This window comes from Patiria miniata, unplaced genomic scaffold (genome assembly GCF_015706575.1).
Source record: "Patiria miniata isolate m_02_andy unplaced genomic scaffold, ASM1570657v1 HiC_scaffold_17, whole genome shotgun sequence".
NCBI lineage: Eukaryota > Metazoa > Echinodermata > Asteroidea > Valvatida > Asterinidae > Patiria > Patiria miniata.
In genome coordinates this window covers 3,468,490-3,486,857 of record NW_024037055.1, presented here as the reverse complement: position 1 = coordinate 3,486,857, position 18,368 = coordinate 3,468,490, and the positions used below count along the sequence as shown (strand labels likewise).

General features: G+C 40.3%; 2 protein-coding genes across 4 annotated transcripts; both read right to left on the bottom strand.

The window, feature by feature from the left end:
* Nucleotides 1-1,966: 1,966 nt before the first annotated feature.
* On the bottom strand, nucleotides 1,967-17,041 carry LOC119723493. Of its 2 annotated transcripts, none has more exons than XM_038194175.1 (4): nucleotides 16,353-17,041; nucleotides 5,460-5,732; nucleotides 4,863-5,107; nucleotides 1,967-4,363 (listed from the first exon to the last, which is right to left on the bottom strand). In XM_038194175.1, the coding sequence occupies exons 1-4, from the start codon at nucleotides 16,756-16,758 to the stop codon at nucleotides 4,274-4,276; spliced, it is 1,014 nt and encodes a 337-aa protein (XP_038050103.1). In that variant the 5' UTR covers nucleotides 16,759-17,041; the 3' UTR covers nucleotides 1,967-4,273. The 2 variants fall into 2 exon arrangements, with proteins under 2 accessions (XP_038050103.1, XP_038050102.1); XM_038194174.1 differs by lacking the exon at nucleotides 16,353-17,041 and adding an exon at nucleotides 6,041-7,098.
* On the bottom strand, nucleotides 11,392-15,677 carry LOC119723494. Of its 2 annotated transcripts, none has more exons than XR_005270549.1 (2): nucleotides 12,533-15,677; nucleotides 11,392-11,694 (listed from the first exon to the last, which is right to left on the bottom strand). XR_005270549.1 is itself a non-coding variant. In XM_038194176.1 (2 exons), exon 2 carries the CDS (start codon nucleotides 13,970-13,972, stop codon nucleotides 13,073-13,075), a length of 900 nt encoding a protein of 299 aa, XP_038050104.1. In that variant the 5' UTR covers nucleotides 13,973-14,471; nucleotides 15,310-15,677; the 3' UTR covers nucleotides 12,501-13,072. The 2 variants fall into 2 exon arrangements, 1 of the variants encoding a protein (XP_038050104.1); XM_038194176.1 differs by lacking the exon at nucleotides 11,392-11,694 and having other exon boundaries at nucleotides 12,501-14,471; nucleotides 15,310-15,677.
* Nucleotides 17,042-18,368: the final 1,327 nt, after the last annotated feature.

Sequence of the window (18,368 nt, the reverse complement as noted above, 5' to 3'; positions counted from 1 at the left end):
GTGTGATCTGAAGCAATTTCTTACCACTTTAACCAATAATTATCTTAGCACAAAAGATAACTAATATTTTCTTAGCAAAAGATAATTATTTTAACATCGTGTTCGAGGTTGGAGTCATTGAATCAGCTATCGGTATTCCGAGCTACAGGCGTGGGGTTCGGGGCCCGCTTAAGGGCCCCGAAAAAAATTGGATTCTCGATGCTCTGTGGTGTGATCTGAGGCAATTTCTTACCACTTTAACCAATAATTATCTTAGCACAAAAGATAAAAATTTAAACATAGTTTTCGAGGTTTTGTCAGCTAAAGGCATAAGAAAATTTTTTGAACATTGCCTTCGAGGTTGGAGTCATTGAATCAGCTACCAGAATTCTGAGCTTTAGGCGTGGGGTTCGGGGCCCGCTTAAGGGCCCCGAAAAATGTTGGATTCTAAATGCTCTGTGGTGCCATCTGAGGCAATTTCTGACCACTTTAACCAATATTTTCTAAGCAAAAGATACATTGTAGTACATAATAGGGCCCTGTAAATGAGACACGAGTTCAAAAATCTGGGGGGGGGGGGACATTTGATATTGTGTCCCCCACCCTTCAAAAAGTGTGGGCTGGGGGGGGGGGGGGACATGTCCCCTGTCCCCCCCCCCCCCAGGATTGACGCCCATGGCGTCATGTAGATCAATGATAATTTTTTTAGAAACTAAAAATCTCAGTGGGGGGGGGGGGGGCGGTAGCTACGCCACTGTAAACCAGCCATCACGGAGAATCAAGGAGTAAGTTTCATTCTCAAAATGTTAATGAAAAACATATGTATTGTCGGAAAGAAAGAGTAGGCCTAGTTTCAACATTTAAAAATTAAGGGTCCACCACTATGCACAAGACATTTAGCCCCTCGAACGTTTTGTAATACTGAGGGCGTACATCATGGTTAGGTTTGGCTCGTTGTGGCTCTAAGTTTTCTACATACGTTTATTATAAATCACATATTTAATTAGGCCACTTCACGATCAATTATAAATGGTAGGGCTACTGGTTTGAAATGAATCTACGTTTCTTGTCACACAAACAAAAACATAAGTTTTTTTGCAAACCGTTGCCCAACAGCTTCGGTTTTCACTACGTCGAATGGAATCTTTTGTGACTTTTAATACTGCCACGTGAAATGGAATGAGGAGAATAAGATCTATACCTATGTCCATTGTCGGTTTGTATCCAGCGAATGAAAGTGTTGTTTCGTGTCTATTTTTTTCCATCTGCCACGGAAACAACGATATGCTAATTCAGGCAAAAAGACACTTTCCCTGGCAATGGTGGATTGTTTTCGGTGCCGAAAGCTATGACCCTGACTTCAGTCTCCACCATCTGGATCTTTTTACATGTACGCCGTGGTGCCCGGTTGGCAATATCTGGATGCGTCTGTGTTCAGTCTTCAAGTCTACGCTGTCAGCAGGACGAACATATGTAAGTGATGATGGCAATGACAGAGCGAAGACATATTCACTCTCTTGCTCGAAACGTCGAGAAGACTCATTCGAACAAAAAAAAAGGACTCACGGTGAACTTTATGGCGATAATAAAACAGTTTTTAACATGCCTTACTGACAATGTGGTATGACATATTGCATCAAAAAATACCTGCAAAGGGAAGCCAGGTGATACTTTGACCAACTTTTGGCAAAAAAAACCTATCCAACAAGAGAAACATTTGAGAGCATTGGACACCCAGAGCTTTATATGATGGACATAACTCCTTTCCCATAAGTTTGTATACATTTTTTTAACAACCCCCCCCCCAAAAAAACCCCATCAAATTGAAAGCTTTTAGAAGCCACAAACCTGAACTTGTCCTGTTCTCATCTACGTTCGTCTATACTGCTGGTTCTACGTGAGACCTTCAGATGGAGAATGCGGCACTACAGCCGCTAGTCTCGGTAGGATTCAAACCCATATTCTTTCTGAGTATGCGAAATACACGTTTTCTGTATCCACAATGCATTTATTTCAGCATATGCAAAATCCCGGGAAAATGGTTAATGTACATACAAATGCGACACGGTATTTATTTTGACTATTAAAAGTGTTTTAAGGAACAGAAATACGAAAATTACATTTCCCTACTATGCATGGTTTCCATAAAAATATTCAATTTGCTTTATATTTAAGTGAAAGAAAAATTAACCTTTTAGCCCAAAAAATGCTATGTACAATTTAGAATAATTCCAAAAAAGGAAACTGTGATTGATGAAACTAAACAAACAGCGTGGAATGAAGCCAACGTTTCGGTCGTTATATTCAGGGTCATCTTCATGCAAAACACATGCCTTTTGACATAATACCAAATCATTGTCCAAACTCACGATCATTTTTGTTTAAATGTTACGTGTACATATTGTTACTCAAACAAGTTTAACATAATAGTCTTCAACATAATATAAAAGCGAGGAATACCCTAACACGGCTACAACTATTACTATAAATAATTACAAATTTGTAATTGCTATTGTTGATCATTCTTTCTCCACAATCCTTTCACGCTTACTGTTCTGCTATAAAATAAAATAAAAATTGCAAAAAAAACTATAACCTCATAAGACATGTACATGTACATGTTTATATATATACATGTACATGTACATGTAAAACCACACTCCATTTTTGTGTAATGCATAGAAACATGAACAACAGTATCAATATCTTCTCTAGTTCCTAAGTGGCACACATTTATGCATTCCTTTCCACTTTAAATACCCACAAAAGTTGGTTAAAACATATCAAGTTGGTTTGTTTCCCTCAAATTCATACCCCATATACAGATAAAATACATGGCCAATAATAATATTTAAAAAAAAATGTCATTAAAACTCTATTGTGTTATCGTAAACTTGTATTTATCGGATTTTTTTTTAAATTAGCAAAATCGGCGCATTTTATACACGTCAGTGCACGATATTTTTGAATCGTTTTAATTCGTTGATTGTTTAAAACATAAAACTGCTAAGCCCAGATTTCGTCGAAGTCCAAAACAAGCTAAGACAAATTTCATGGAGGCGCTCAGATGGAAATAACATATCAGCAGTTTTCCTTGATCAAGTTGGGAACCAGTTACGACCAAGTATACATGTACATTGATGACACTTGGCTGGTAACCCTTTACGGCTCAGCAAAGCAAATTCTGGATAAAAAAACAACATTCTTTCTGACAAGCAGCCTTCATGAAACTTATCCTTGTAGAATCCTACTTACTATAGTTTCTACATGTATTTTATACACAGGTTCTGTGTACAGTTAGCCTGATTGAAAAGAAAATCCAAGGGTGAGGCACTAATTGATATGGAAATCTAGCCGTCCAATAGGAATTCAGCGCTTCACTGATCATCCACTCACCTCATGTTTATTCATGACCCACTGCCATCCCAACCAAAACACCTTTTGTCGTACGTCCTCGATCAAAATGACCTCGAGTATCTAGCCTGGTACTTTCCCACTTTTTATGTGAGAAACTTATGGAATAATAACAATGAAAAACTGCAAACAAAGGAAACAGCTTAGATTTCCTTTACAGAAAATACATGTACGTCTACAGATCATTTCTGAGATTTTAAAAGGCCGTATATAGTGCCCCTAATTTCTGTTTTGCGGTATTAAATAACATTTTAAGCAGCTTTCATGTAAACATTGAAATGCGCGTCAAAGTTTTATCTAGTTTGGCACAGTCATGAAAAATTCATCACAATGTAGTAAGTGTTTGAGTATTTCTGTACTTCAAAGTTTTCTAGTCTAAGTACGCATAGAAATGTTGAACGACTTTTTTCACGTTTTTTTCCTTTATTTTTTTTACAGCACTGGCTGCTACTTTATCCAGTATGACAAAAATAACTGTGTACTTCATCTTTCATATTTTATACAAATCAATATGCCGAAAATATAATGTGACCACCACCCAAAACCAGGCAGAAATAGATTTGTGTTCTTTTTAAACATTTATTTGTACAACTCCAAAGATGACGGTTGCATCTTCAAAAACAATTTAATTTATGTGAAAAACTTACTAAAATTGTAGCGCGCAGAAATCTTCGACAGCTACATGACTGTAGGCCTACTTCAAACTTTTTGTCTGTAATCATTGGGGTTTTTTTTTGGGGGGGGGAGACGGCAATACAAGCGAAATTGGTTTCTGGTTTTGAGAGGTTGGTCATCTGATATTTATGACAGTTAAAAGTCGCTTACTTGACGAAATCAAAACCAAAGGTTGGTTAGTGGTTTTTAACCGACTTTCAGGATTTTATTCCCAGTCCGGGCGGATGTCGAATACCACCGGCTGTTGCTGTTGCCGTCCTCGGCGCCCGTTGTTGACGTCCTGCCGCACGTAAACCTATCGGGGGAAAGGGATCACACTCATTAGTTGTTTGGAGTTATAATTTGTTTGTCCTGACTATTTCTACAATTCAAAATACTGATCTGAACGTCGCTTATTGGACCGCATTGAGTAAAATGCCTAACTAACTCACTGAGAGTGAAACTGACTGAAGGACAGTGATACTGATGGTGTGCTTATAAGACAGGGTCTTCATGTATAATTCAACATGTAGTTTGTAGCATTGATGTGGAATTTTCATATGCCATTTTCAATCATCGAGGGCGCCATTTTGCGGACACAAACAGATGTGATTCCCAGGTTATTGCAATAAAAGTTGAAACAATTCGAAAATTACGATTTGACGATTGTATTAGATTGAAGCGAGGTTATCTAATTGCTTCAAAAAGCAAGACTTTTGTTCTATTGTTTGTGCACCGAAAATGTAGTAACAGCGTCCACAATATGGCCTAGTGAGAAGTGACAATATAAAGAAAATAAACAAAAAACCACGGACCTCCTCTTGGGGCGAATCGTCATAATCATCGTCATCGAAGTTGAAGCGCATGGAGTACGGCTCGGGTTCGGGCTCGCGGTTGCCCTGGTTGGATCGGGAGACGATCAGACGCTCCGGCAGGCCAGGCAGCTCGTCACGAGGGCGGAGGTACTCGCGGGGGCGAGCGTGGCCAGAGTTGTAGTAGCTGGAGATGTTGTAGAGGGGCATGCCGCGGGGGGCGTGGTCATCCCACTCCTGGAAGTATTCTGAGGGGATGAAAACCACACCAAAATCATGACGTAATTTTCTTTCGATCAGAACGGGCAAATGTCTCAAATCAAAGTTTTAGTTGTTTATTTGCAATATTTTAACTCGAATCATTGAGGCATGTTCTTAGTTTGGGCCAAATATTCCGGTTATATATTGAAACACAAAATAGAAGTATTATTTTAAAAACAAAATGGCAAGATTACGAAAGCTGAAAATAATTGTCCAAGTTCTTGTTACAGTTCTTGCTCTAGAAATTGTTTTCAAACCCTGATACTGGACAGTGTATTTGTAAAGACCTGTAAAGGTTAAGGCCAAAAGGAACGAGTTCGAGAATGTTTAGTGACTCACCGAGGCCTCCCATGTCCATCTCGCGGGCCCTGCGCTCCTCCAAACGGCGCTGGTTCTCCTCCACGCGCAGCCACTTCTCGTAAGCAACGCGAAACGCCTCAGAGACCGTCTTGGTGATGGTGTCACACTGCTTGTAGCTGCTGCATTCGAAGACATGGCACAGGAAGCGGTTACCACGACCGCGGGCTACCATTGAGAAAATGGAAGGGTAGCGCGGATCAGCGGCCACGAAGTGGACCTGGTTGATTGGGATGTGCTGGACGTCTCGGGTCTCTGGAGGAAAGAAAACACAATCACATAAACATGAGACAATGACCTTTGACACAATATGACCTTTGACACAAATGACCTTTGACACAATGCTCAACAGGAATGTCCTGAGCAGTTTAAAGCAACCAATCAACGCAGTGGAAAATAGGTTAATACGTCTTTATTGCAATCCAGTCAGTGAGCAGTTTGCAGCATGTCTAATTATTTTTTCACGTAATCTTAATAATAATTGGTTTTAAACGCGAGTGTGCGCCGAGTGAATATTTTGCCTAAACTCGGCGAGGTGAATTTCGATAGTTCTTCAAACTTACGGGTTTCTAATAGGGCTACGCTCTTAGCGTTGATGTGCACGGTATAAAGCGGAATGGCAACGCCTCTTTCCCTGTACACCCTGGCACGAGTACGGATCTCCTCAACCAGCGCGTTAAGCTCCAAGATACTCGGTTCAGAGGTCTTGACTCGGGTGGCGCCCAGAAAGACTATCCTGAAGAAGGTCTTGGAGAAATTCTCTGGGTTGGCACTTCTGGTGTTGGCCATTTCGTTTTCATCTGATGTGGTGGTGGTGGGCCGGGCGGTGGGCCGGGCGGCTGGCCGTCTGCTTTGACGTGCTGGTCGGCCGTTAGCGGGCTCGCGGACTTGAAGCTTCAAGCGGGCTGGCATGGCGCGTCCCAAGCCGCTGTCGTCCCGCGTCTGAGAGCGATTTGCCGGGGTGAGGATCAAGCGGGTCGGGGAGCGCGACATGGACCGTGCCCGGCCCCGCCGGCTTCCCCCAGGCCTCACGCTCGGTCGGTTCCGGCTCTGCCGCACGTACATCGTGTTACTCATTACTGACAGCGAATTGCGCAAAGCCCACTCCAAAAAAGTCCTTGAAAATGACGCAGAAAGTTTCTTCGTCAATTCTTCGGTAAGTTCTGGTCCTCTTGGAAGATGGAAAGTAGCTTAGTGTCTGAAATCCGCAGTGATTTTGTCAAAATCAACACTCCTATACTACAAGAAGTTCCAGGCTTGCACAAAAGAACACGGTTTGTATACAGGTGTGTGACGGGGTTCAAAATGGCTTCCCTAAAAACCCAGAAGTTGCAGACTGCAGGCAAGTTCTAGTGCGACAGGTAGGACGTCGATTGTGTTGCCGAGGTGAACCGTGACATCCTCAATCGCACAGGGATTATTGGTAAATTTCGTATGCAGTGCGGAACAATGGAGTTTTTTTTATAGCAAAATTCCGTCTCACTGGCTAAGAAAAAAAGGCATTTTGGGACATAGCCTGGTATCATCCAAGTTCTACCGTTTGGATCGTGGGCGTCGGGGGAGTACCTTTGGGCGTCAGTCGCATCCATCTCAATGTGATGATGATTAATATCAACAAATTTAACGAGATTCAGAACATGGCATCACTTGTCGATTGTTCGGTGGTTTTTTTCCTAATGACGATCGGAGCACATGGCCGAAACGTCGACTTAAAAACACCTATGGTTCTTCTCAAAATCACTTCTTTCTTAAATAGTTAATCTCTATACATGCATCTATCGACAAACGTATGCAGGTAGCAGGCGCGGTTCTACGGGGGGCTAAGGGGGGCTTTAGCCCCCCCCCCCCCCCCCCCCCAATTTTGTCTAGCCCCCCCAAAATAAATTCCGTAAAAAAAAATTGCATTAGCAAAAAGCCGATTGTGATGTACATGCGAACGGTTTCCCCCTAAAGAAATAGTCGTGACAAGGGTGCATTAGTTAATACAGTGTGAATGATTTTATGATTTTATTGGCGTTCCGCATTGAAAATATGGCATGAGCCATGATTTTGGGACCTATAGCAATTTGGTTGGGGAAAATGGAGCTTGTTGACAGTCTTTTTGCAAGGACGCAAAACAGCGGATCCGTCACGCCAGCGCAGAAGCGATCCAACTGTGAATTGTTCTAGAAGGTAATTCCCTGGCATGCGATGTCGATTTCAAAATTGTTGTTCTACGCTTTGCATTCTAAGGGTGACGTCATAATGCTGATGGTTTCCGACTAAAGCCATGCATGAAGTGAATTACCACATATGGTGCGTGGACTGATAACTTGCCTTACAGATTTGGTTGGTTCCTTTTAAATAAATTGAATAAAACCCAAAGAATGTTCAAGTTTTGGGTGAAAGCTTTGGTGAGTACGAAACAGGTAATTGTCGACGCCAAGTGCAATCGGCATTTTTTGGTGTAATCATGCAGGATATTTTATGACAAAAAACACCCAGTGATTTCACGTGTAACGGGATACCAAATTTGGTGTCCCAGAGAGGCAAGATTAAAAACTATGTGCAGTATTGTTATAGTCACGTGGTATTTTCTGTAGTGGTTTGACGGTATCCAGAGGGAGGAAATGCAAATTGACAAGTATGGTGTTCCATATGTGCCATCGGCGTCGCATTTTTCGCCAGAGCTTATTGCGCACTCGCACTTTTTTCTCCAAATTGTCATTGGTTGTGTAATAAAATAGAGAAATTTTACTTATTAAACAATGCGTAAAGAATTATTTATTATTATATTTGCAAATGTTTTTTGTCAGAGGTGGAATCAGAAACTTACAACTTAGGAACCGTACACATCTGGGGCAATGTTATTCACCTTATAAAAGTATAAACTGCGCCTATTTTTATTTGGTCAGCCATAATTATAAAGGCCCATACCCGTACCCGGATGTCGATGGCGGGGAAAACGGCGATAAAAGCAAGGCCTTCATCCGTTCCCGAGAACACCGGGCCATCTTTTCAGGAAACATTTTTGTGGTTTCTATTCCCAACAATACGCTGCCAACTTCGATTGGGATTTTCGCGCTTGAATTGCATTCTTTGCTTTGTTTGGACGAGGTTCATATACAAAAATGGCCTCACGCATCAATAAATATGTTTCTCGTACCATTTCAGAAGTTGCATCCAAGGGCGGATCCAGAACACAATTTTTGGGGGGCAAAAAAAAATGTTGGTCCCCCCAAAAAAGTGGGTCAAAAAAATTACGGCGTGGGGTTCGGGGCCCGCTTAAGGGCCCCGAAAAAATTTTGGATTCCAGATGCTCTGTGGTGCGATCTGAGGCAATTTCTGACCACTTTAACCAATTTTTTTTTGAGGAAAAGATGGTGGTGTACTCATTGCCTGCCTTTATTGCGATGTCACATAAAAAAAAAAAAATTGGTTTCGTTTTGCAAATGAGGAATAGTCTGGTGCCTGTATGTACGTTACACTAGCGTTTGGTTTTGTATTCGATGTCTGGGCTACAAACACAATCAATTCGTCGCGCATATTATCACCCTCATAATGTATAAAGAGGATGTTTATTCAATCTTGGGTATAGCTTTTGTTGGTCATTTTGTATTTCCAACAATCAAATGATAATGATTGAAAACATTTTTCACTATTCTTTCATTTTTGCAACGTTGAACTTCCTTAGTTTGCCAACCGTGGTTGGCAAAACGTGCCAACAATAGAAAGGTCTATCGGCCATTTCGATCCGTTTTAAAATACCCAAAACACATAATAACCCTGTTACTTGATGCTACTGTTACAGTTATGCTACGAAGTCACTAAACAGTTTATGTAGTGACCAACTGCAAACCCGTGCAGAAATTGAAAACTTCTTCGTGACACACTTGACTCGGAGACACACAACCTTTGCTGATCACACAGAAACACTTAATACAGCTAAATAAGTTAACAAACGAAAACCCCATCATGCAGACATACTCTCTAACGACATTATAGTTTTATTTACACAAGTAAAAGATATGGCTAGCCCTAAGTATTATTTTCTGTGAAATATATAGCTCCATCTTTAAAATGCATACTCTTGTGAATTGCGACATTGTACTCGACATTGCACTCGTAGGTCTAAAAGAAAGGACCTTGAAACTTGTGACATTTCAATTCGGCAGAACATACACAGCGTGGGAATTATTATTAATATCGAAACCACGAGGAATTCATGCGTTTGGAATGCGCAAAACACAGCCTGAAAATGTTTGAATACGTTAGGGTCAATGATTGTCTTCTCGACAAACTTTTTATTTTCAAAAATGCACACAGGGTAATTTTCTTCCAGATGTAACTGTCACCAACACGAGTACAACTTCCTGTCATCACTTTTATTATATGAAAGTGCTGACCTTGTGCGAATGATGTCACCAGTCATGTAGAGAGATGCACAATATGACTTCACTGGGGTCAAATTTCGCATAAATGTTTACTGTGGGAAATTGCATACCCTCTATATTGTGTGAAAACTTTCAAATTCCGGTTTTCGAAGTTCTTTGAACTCACTGGTTTTGATAGTGGAATTGAAGGCAGTTATCCGATTTGAAGTTTAAATTTCTGCATTTGCTTAGCAGTCGGTGAAGAATGAATCTGACAACACTGCGGGGTGGCGGATAGTGTGACTATAGAGGGCGTTTTTCCAAGATGTACATATATTACATAATGTGCGATTTCTGTGAAAAGGGCGGTGCACAAGCAAAACCTTTGAACTTTGAAGTCAAAATCTGTTAACTCAAAAACCCTTCTAACTCAAAGCAAAAACTTAGTCCCGTCAATAGTTGTTAAATAGAATTATTGAAAATCCATTGGATAACTCAAAACTCTGCTTTACTCAAAATTTGAGCCCATTGCCCTGAGGTTTGACTTATTGAGATTCCACTGTACAACACCATTTTGGAACAAAAATACTGTGCAGCTTTTGGGTAGCCTAATTATTGGGGGGGGGGGACGCCATTGATGTCCCCAGCCCTATTAATTTGGGTGCAAAAGTTGTTTGTGATCTACAGTTCGATAATGACCAACATATTAAGGGTATCAATAGACTACCTCAACAGCGATAATCAATTTATGTTTAGTTTACATGTAGTGATGTACTTCCACTTTGGTTACAAAATGGCGGACATCTTACAAAATGGCGGACACAGTAGTATTCAACTTTAGTAAAGGTTGTTTGAAACAAAAAACAAATGACCTTTTCATGTTGTTAACATGTTTTTATTTCATTGTACTTAATGTTGGTTCACTTTTTATTTAATCTATCGAGCCTCACTCTACTTTCCACCAGCTTTCAAAATGTTGTAAGAGGAAATATATAGACCTTTCAAATTCAAGTGGCTGTAACCATTTATTCTGGGGCTTTTTACCACTTGTATAGGTAACCCTTTTTTTAATTCTATCATTCTAAAAAGTACTACGAAGAAAGATTTTACTTTAAATTAGTGACCTACTCATAGAACTCGTTCACACGCATTTCTTTCAGAGATAAAAAATACATGTACATATCTCAAAAACTATTTGTGCCATTCCGGTATACAATTTTTGACATTGAGAGGTTTACCGCTTTGTCAAAGTAACCTTGCCAATATGAAAGTTTAATAATAAGATGTTACCTTGACATGCCTACCATAGAATTGCAGGAAGTGATAGTAAATCAACCTTTCTCAGAACACGCGGTAATGGTACATGTACTGCCTGATTTCAAGACAATAATTCAAGGAATGAAACATGAAGTGTGCATTCATCTGCACCTGTAAAATACTGTGCAAACTCCTTGATATAGGATCAGGAGTTTGCACAGTAAAGTAGGCCTACATTACACAATTATACAAGTTATTTGTCGACTCCTTCACAGTTACTTACATAAGTCTTGAATAAAGTCATGCGTGTGTAACCTGGAAAAATGACACACCTGGGGAACTCGCGAAAACTAATACAACTATGGGGATTCTAACCAAACTAAACTCAGGATCTTTGAAGAGAAAAGGCGCGAGGAGACTGAATTAATAGGGACAAGGGACACAATTCTAGATTTCGAACAAAAAAAGACAAAAGGAATTTATTTACAAGAACTTCAAATCAAAATCAAAACAAAAGATGAAGACCAAAAACTTAAGACTAAAACCAAAGACTCAAACCAACACAGTGTGTATATTAGTAGACCTTAAAGACACTTCTGGCAGAAAATCTGTAAAACAAGATAAGAGAGTAAAGAACATAATAAGAAACAGTAAACAATGCAAACAACTCAAGCTACACTAGGTCTAAAGTAATATAAACAATGCCATGTGGAACTACTATACAGTCTTGCCAAGAACACTAAAATTTCTCGTGAATACCTAATGAGCAAGATAAACAGTGGTCCCTGTCTTCTGAATGCCAGGTGCAGGACTAATCACCAAGGAGGTAATTCAACATTCCTGAATAGTAAACTTGAACAGGTCCAAAGCAGATAAGAATAACTAAATGGAACAGGTGGCTAAATACAAAATAAAGGAAAAGCAAATCTACAGTAAACGAACAGCTTGGACAAGTCTAACTAATGAATAAACATGGCAAACTAATCAGTAAGAAGTCTGTGGGAAAACCACTCCTCTTGGCTTTATACATGTACAATAAAACAATAAAGGTAATGAAGAAAACACCATCCAAAATACTGAAATCAGATGTCAAAAGAAAAAGGCAATGCAATGCATCTATCCAAGTCATTCCTCGGAAATTAAGTCAATGAAATAAATCAAACTTCTGACAACACAGTTTTCCTCGAAAATAACAGAACTCTAACATGTCTAATGATCCTGATCAATCAAAATCAAACAATACAAGCTAACTTTCTTCAAGTAATTTCTAAATAAACCCAATCTCAAAACTTCAAGTGATAATTCCTACAACTTACAAGGCTGTTCAGGAATTCTATAAAACTTGATTGTCAAAACTCTGAACAATACCAAACCAGATCAAAACTTCTAAAAAAACTTAATAATACACTTAATGAGAAAATACAAAAAACATATATCAGAACTCACCAATAACTCGAGCAGATAAACTCTCACACAGGGCAAAGCGCACCCAAGAAAATCAAGGGGGAAAGAGAGGTAATAAAATGCACGGTCCTCTCTCTACTGCCGCTGGTCTGCTACTGATCATGAGGGGTCTGTGGTCTTACAGGGTGGGCAGGGCACATGGTCTTGAGACAGGGGGAACCAATGGCATGGGAACAATTTACATACAATGTGAACTGTTACTGGGGAAAGCTAATCAGGGGTACACACTTCTACGAAAGGGTAGGGGACATCTAATAAAAGGGGTGATTTATTCAGGGGACCTACTCCTATCCTAAAACACTACAAAAAATACAGTAAAAACTACAAGTAAAACTTGGCCCTGCCACACTCACGCCATCTTTAAAATATTGCTGTCCCCAGCAATGGCAATAAAAATCAACTTAATTCAATTAAACATGATTAAAACAAACAAACAAAATGCTAAAATACACAATACACTTCAATATATTATTGAGGACATTTAAGTCAACCACAAATTTAAACTAGACAAAAATACAGTGATCAGGGTCCTCTGTCATCCCGGAACTCTGGAGGCGGTGAGATCTCACCGGACGCTTCCCTCCCATTTCGCTGTACGCCCCTGCGATGACACCTCATGTATGCCATTGCTTCATTATGAAGACTAGGCCAATAATACCTGTCCTTGACAAGCTTCAGGATTCTTCCATAGCCGAACTTGTCCATGCTTCCGTGGAGACTATGAAACACTTCCTCTCTCTGCTGTCGGGGAAGCACTGCCAGGTATCTACATGTAGCCTTCCCGCCGCCCTTCTTGTACATCAGAAGTCCTCCCTTCACCTCTAGTCGACGCCATACTCCTAGCAACTTCTGCACCACTCTGGTTTCTTGGGACATTTGCCTCCTTGTCATCAGGGGGCTTGCCGTCTTGAGCTCAACAACCCGCCTGATTGCGGGATCTTTCAGCTGAGCTTCCCTGAGGCTTATCCTTTCGGAACTCATACCTCCCTGAGAGCTGGCCTGTGTCGCCTCATCAGGGGTGCTTGCGTGTGTTTCTGGCGCTGGCTGGGGGATGGGCTTAGGGACTTCGTGCACTGGCTGCGGGTTGGGGGTTTTCGGTACTGGCCGATGTGGGATGGGGACTTCTGGAACTGGCTGATTTGGGGGACGCTGATTCACCTTAACATCTGACAGGGCGCACTCCAGACTATGTATGTAGCATCTCTGCCTCATCTGTTCGCCCATCACCTGCCGCATCATCTCCTTGAGTGCGTTTATCTGCCGAAATTGCTGCAGAATAACCTCTTGCATACTGGACTGGTGCTGCAGGAGTCTCAGCATCTCAGACTGTGGCTGCACATCAGGGACTTCAAGGTTGCAGGTTTCAGCAGGTACTGGGTCGAAACCACAGAGCTGGAGTGGAGTCCTGACATCCACCATCATGTACTTGTCCGATCCACCAATATAACAACACTGTGTTGGTTTATAGACTCTATTACTTGACTTATCTAAAGTGACCACCAAAGACAGAAAAAAAACTTTGAAAAAATGCCTGTCGTCCCTATCAAAACAATTCCTGGCTAAATTTTACTAAAAAAAAATATATTCCCTACCCGGATCTTCCACCAAAAATAGTAAAAAAATGTAACCTGGAAAAATGACACACCTGGGGAACTCGCGAAAACTAATACAACTATGGGGATTCTAACCAAACTAAACTCAGGATCTTTGAAGAGAAAAGGCGCGAGGAGACTGAATTAATAGGGACAAGGGACACAATTCTAGATTTCGAACAAAAAAAGACAAAAGGAATTTATTTACAAGAACTTCAAATCAAAATCAAAACAAAAGATGAAGACCAAAAACTTAAGACTAAAACCAAAGACTCAAACCAACACAGTGTGTATATTAGTAGACCTTAAAGACACTTCTGGCAGAAAATCTGTAAAACAAGATAAGAGAGTAAAGAACATAATAAGAAACAGTAAACAATGCAAACAACTCAAGCTACACTAGGTCTAAAGTAATATAAACAATGCCATGTGGAACTACTATACAGTCTTGCCAAGAACACTAAAATTTCTCGTGAATACCTAATGAGCAAGATAAACAGTGGTCCCTGTCTTCTGAATGCCAGGTGCAGGACTAATCACCAAGGGGGTAATTCAACATTCCTGAATAGTAAACTTGAACAGGTCCAAAGCAGATAAGAATAACTAAATGGAACAGGTGGCTAAATACAAAATAAAGGAAAAGCAAATCTACAGTAAACGAACAGCTTGGACAAGTCTAACTAATGAATAAACATGGCAAACTAATCAGTAAGAAGTCTGTGGGAAAACCACTCCTCTTGGCTTTATACATGTACAATAAAACAATAAAGGTAATGAAGAAAACACCATCCAAAATACTGAAATCAGATGTCAAAAGAAAAAGGCAATGCAATGCATCTATCCAAGTCATTCCTCGGAAATTAAGTCAATGAAATAAATCAAACTTCTGACAACACAGTTTTCCTCGAAAATAACAGAACTCTAACATGTCTAATGATCCTGATCAATCAAAATCAAACAATACAAGCTAACTTTCTTCAAGTAATTTCTAAATAAACCCAATCTCAAAACTTCAAGTGATAATTCCTACAACTTACAAGGCTGTTCAGGAATTCTATAAAACTTGATTGTCAAAACTCTGAACAATACCAAACCAGATCAAAACTTCTAAAAAAACTTAATAATACACTTAATGAGAAAATACAAAAAACATATATCAGAACTCACCAATAACTCGAGCAGATAAACTCTCACACAGGGCAAAGCGCACCCAAGAAAATCAAGGGGGAAAGAGAGGTAATAAAATGCACGGTCCTCTCTCTACTGCCGCTGGTCTGCTACTGATCATGAGGGGTCTGTGGTCTTACAGGGTGGGCAGGGCACATGGTCTTGAGACAGGGGGAACCAATGGCATGGGAACAATTTACATACAATGTGAACTGTTACTGGGGAAAGCTAATCAGGGGTACACACTTCTATGAAAGGGTAGGGGACATCTAATAAAAGGGGTGATTTATTCAGGGGACCTACTCCTATCCTAAAACACTACAAAAAATACAGTAAAAACTACAAGTAAAACTTGGCCCTGCCACACGTGCTCTATGATTTTTTTAAGATGAGATAGTGATGATCAATTAAAGGGAATATACATCATTTGCTTTTGCTGTAATTTTCAGAAATGGATGGAATTGGGGGGTTGGAAATATAAAGCAAATATAGTTACACTGACTTTTTGGAGGTTTTGGGTTCGAAAATGCTATAAAAACCAAGAAAAACGATCATTTTCCTGTAGTCTGGTTCCCTGACTCCATATAAGAAGAAACAGAGCAGTTTACATATATTGGGGAATTGTAAGGTCAGGGAACCAGTCTAGCTGGCTCGTACCCGTTCATAGGTTTGTAATCGATTGCAAACAAGTGCAATGGTCAATTGGGGCCAGTATTTGAAAAAAGCCAGTTGTTTCCAACGCTGATCGGCCGATCAGCGTTGGAAATTGATACAAAAATACCACTTTTCTTGAAAATGACAGTATACCAGGTGCCATAATTTTACAGGATGCTTTAGACTGTCATTTACCAACATCCTATTAAGGTATTTCGCAAAAACTTGGTAGTTTTATTTTTCGATGTTTGCAAATGTTGTATATTCCCTTTAAGTGGACATTATTGGTTTATATTTTTCAGAATTTAAAATGTTTCTGTTTCTGACTATCAATGGTGGGGGTATTCAAATAAATATTTCCCTGGTATGTTCAAGTTTATGTTACTTACCGGCCATTTTGAAGGAAACCTTGTCCAGCCCAATCTGGAGAATGTATTGCTTCAGGCGAGTCCCTTCCCGACGGTAGGCGTCCGTACGATTCAGCACGTACAACACCACACGGGCCACATCCTCCATACTGGGCTCCGAGCCCTGCTGGACCTGCTGCCCCATCGGTACGGAGCCCATGTAGACCACGGGAAACTCCGGGAAACCACGGGGTTGGGGCCGGAGCTCGGGCCGGAACTCGGGCCGTGCTCCGTACCGCATGACCCGACCGTACATCGGATCGGGAGGCGGTGCCGGACGGGTGCCGTACAGTGGGGCCGGCGGGCCGATCATCCGCGACGCTGGCATCATACGCGGGTCTCTCCCCCCATAATTACGACCAACTCCGTATTCCGGTTCGTACAGCATTTTCTTCCCGTCTTCTGCTTTCAAACTGTCTTTCTTTACCCACAAATTCTACAAGCACAAAAACAAAATAGGATTTTCCTGAGATTCTTCCCAGCAGTTCTCTGCCACGAAGAACAACGGGTGTGACTCAAACTGTGAGAGAAAAAAACCCAGAAAGGTACAATTGTTCACGCGGTCAGGTCATAAACAAGGCCGAACTTTATGAGGTTTTCATCCACCGCCTGCGATTTTCTTTCCAACATGGAGGCAGCAGGGTCGCTTTTTTGTTCTTCACGCTTGAGCGATCACATGGAGGATGTAAAGTCCCACAGTGCAGTACTAACGCCCTTTCACGTACGGGTCCATAGCAATTTGCATGCTCGGGTCATGAATTGTACCCGAAAATCCTTGCACAAACAAGCCTATTGTTGGAAAGCGGGCTGAATTCTATTGTGTCTCCCACAAAACAGTTTTAGTCAAACCACTGGTTGACTGCTCATAGCCAAAATTCAAGGGCTCGCTTCCAACCTAACTCCCATAACATTACAGAGGATTATTTGCCGACTATTCATGCGGAAAAAGGGTGTAGGGAAGTATTAGTCATGATCTTGTTATGAAAGTAAAAACGCCTTGTTTGATGCTAAATAATGAAAATATGTGTTTTGAACCACTCCAAGTTCACATTTTTAACTCCAAGTTCAAGTCCAAGTTACATGATTGCTTTACTTATTTCAATAACGACTTTTAGTTGTCGAATTTCCAGTGATTATTTCTTTAATAATCAGACAGAACACAGGACTTGCTGATATTTTCAGCTGCTGATATTTTCAGCAACATGCTGTAGCAACAAAGTTCATATATATTAAATGTTACATGTACTAACAAAGACGATAACGCTGCAGCATTATACTGATGTTTAGGGTTTTTCTTCATTGTGTTTTTTTAAAAAGCTTATAAACAAAAAGATAACATCTGGCTTTTCAGTTTGGCGAACAACTCTTATCTACAGACAGAAAAATAGTGTTTTGGCGGTGCACCAGATTCAAATTGGTTCCCAATGTACAGGGTGTGTCAAAAAGAAAGTGGACTGAATGAAAGATTTTTTTGAAGCAAATTTGATACACCAATGAAGTTTGTTTTAAAAAGTGCATGTTCTTCCACTCATCTGAAAAACAAAAATACTGAAATTGATCCATGTATGCTATCAAGTTTCTTTTTAACTAAAAGAACCCATTTTTAAAGCTATCCATGGAATGGCACTGGAAGCCATTGAGCTTAGTGATAATTACAGATTACACACAAGCATTCAAATACAAATGAGATTTTAATAATAGAAATCAAGACTGAAACATTATGTTTACTGTCAGATTTTATGTTCTGAATATAAGGAACAAGTCAACTCTTTTTTCCTGATATACTGACGGCGATTTTCGTCAGTTTTCCTTTGCAACTTCTCGTTCATTCATGGAGGTGGGAAAACGTCCATGTTTCATTGTACTCAGTGGGTATTGATCAGTTCGTATAATGATCGGTGGCTGACCGCCGAGTTTTGTGATCTTTTTATTGAAATAGACATCACTTGGGAATATAGAGTATGCAAGTTACGTGAAATTTTCAGTTAAAAGTCAACA

Bases quoted from the DNA above. Each gene is read 5' to 3' on its own strand.
- LOC119723493 (XM_038194174.1), bottom strand. From the start codon at position 6,554: ATGAGTAACACGATGTACGTGCGGCAGAGCCGGAACCGACCGAGCGTG. The intron at 5,108-5,459 runs GTGAGTCACTAA...TCATCCCCTCAG, and splicing joins GATGGACATGGGAGGCCTCG to AATACTTCCAGGAGTGGGAT. The intron at 4,364-4,862 runs GTCCGTGGTTTT...TTCCCCCGATAG, and splicing joins ACGATTCGCCCCAAGAGGAG to GTTTACGTGCGGCAGGACGT.
- LOC119723494 (XM_038194176.1), bottom strand. From the start codon at position 13,972: ATGATGGTGGATGTCAGGACTCCACTCCAGCTCTGTGGTTTCGACCCA.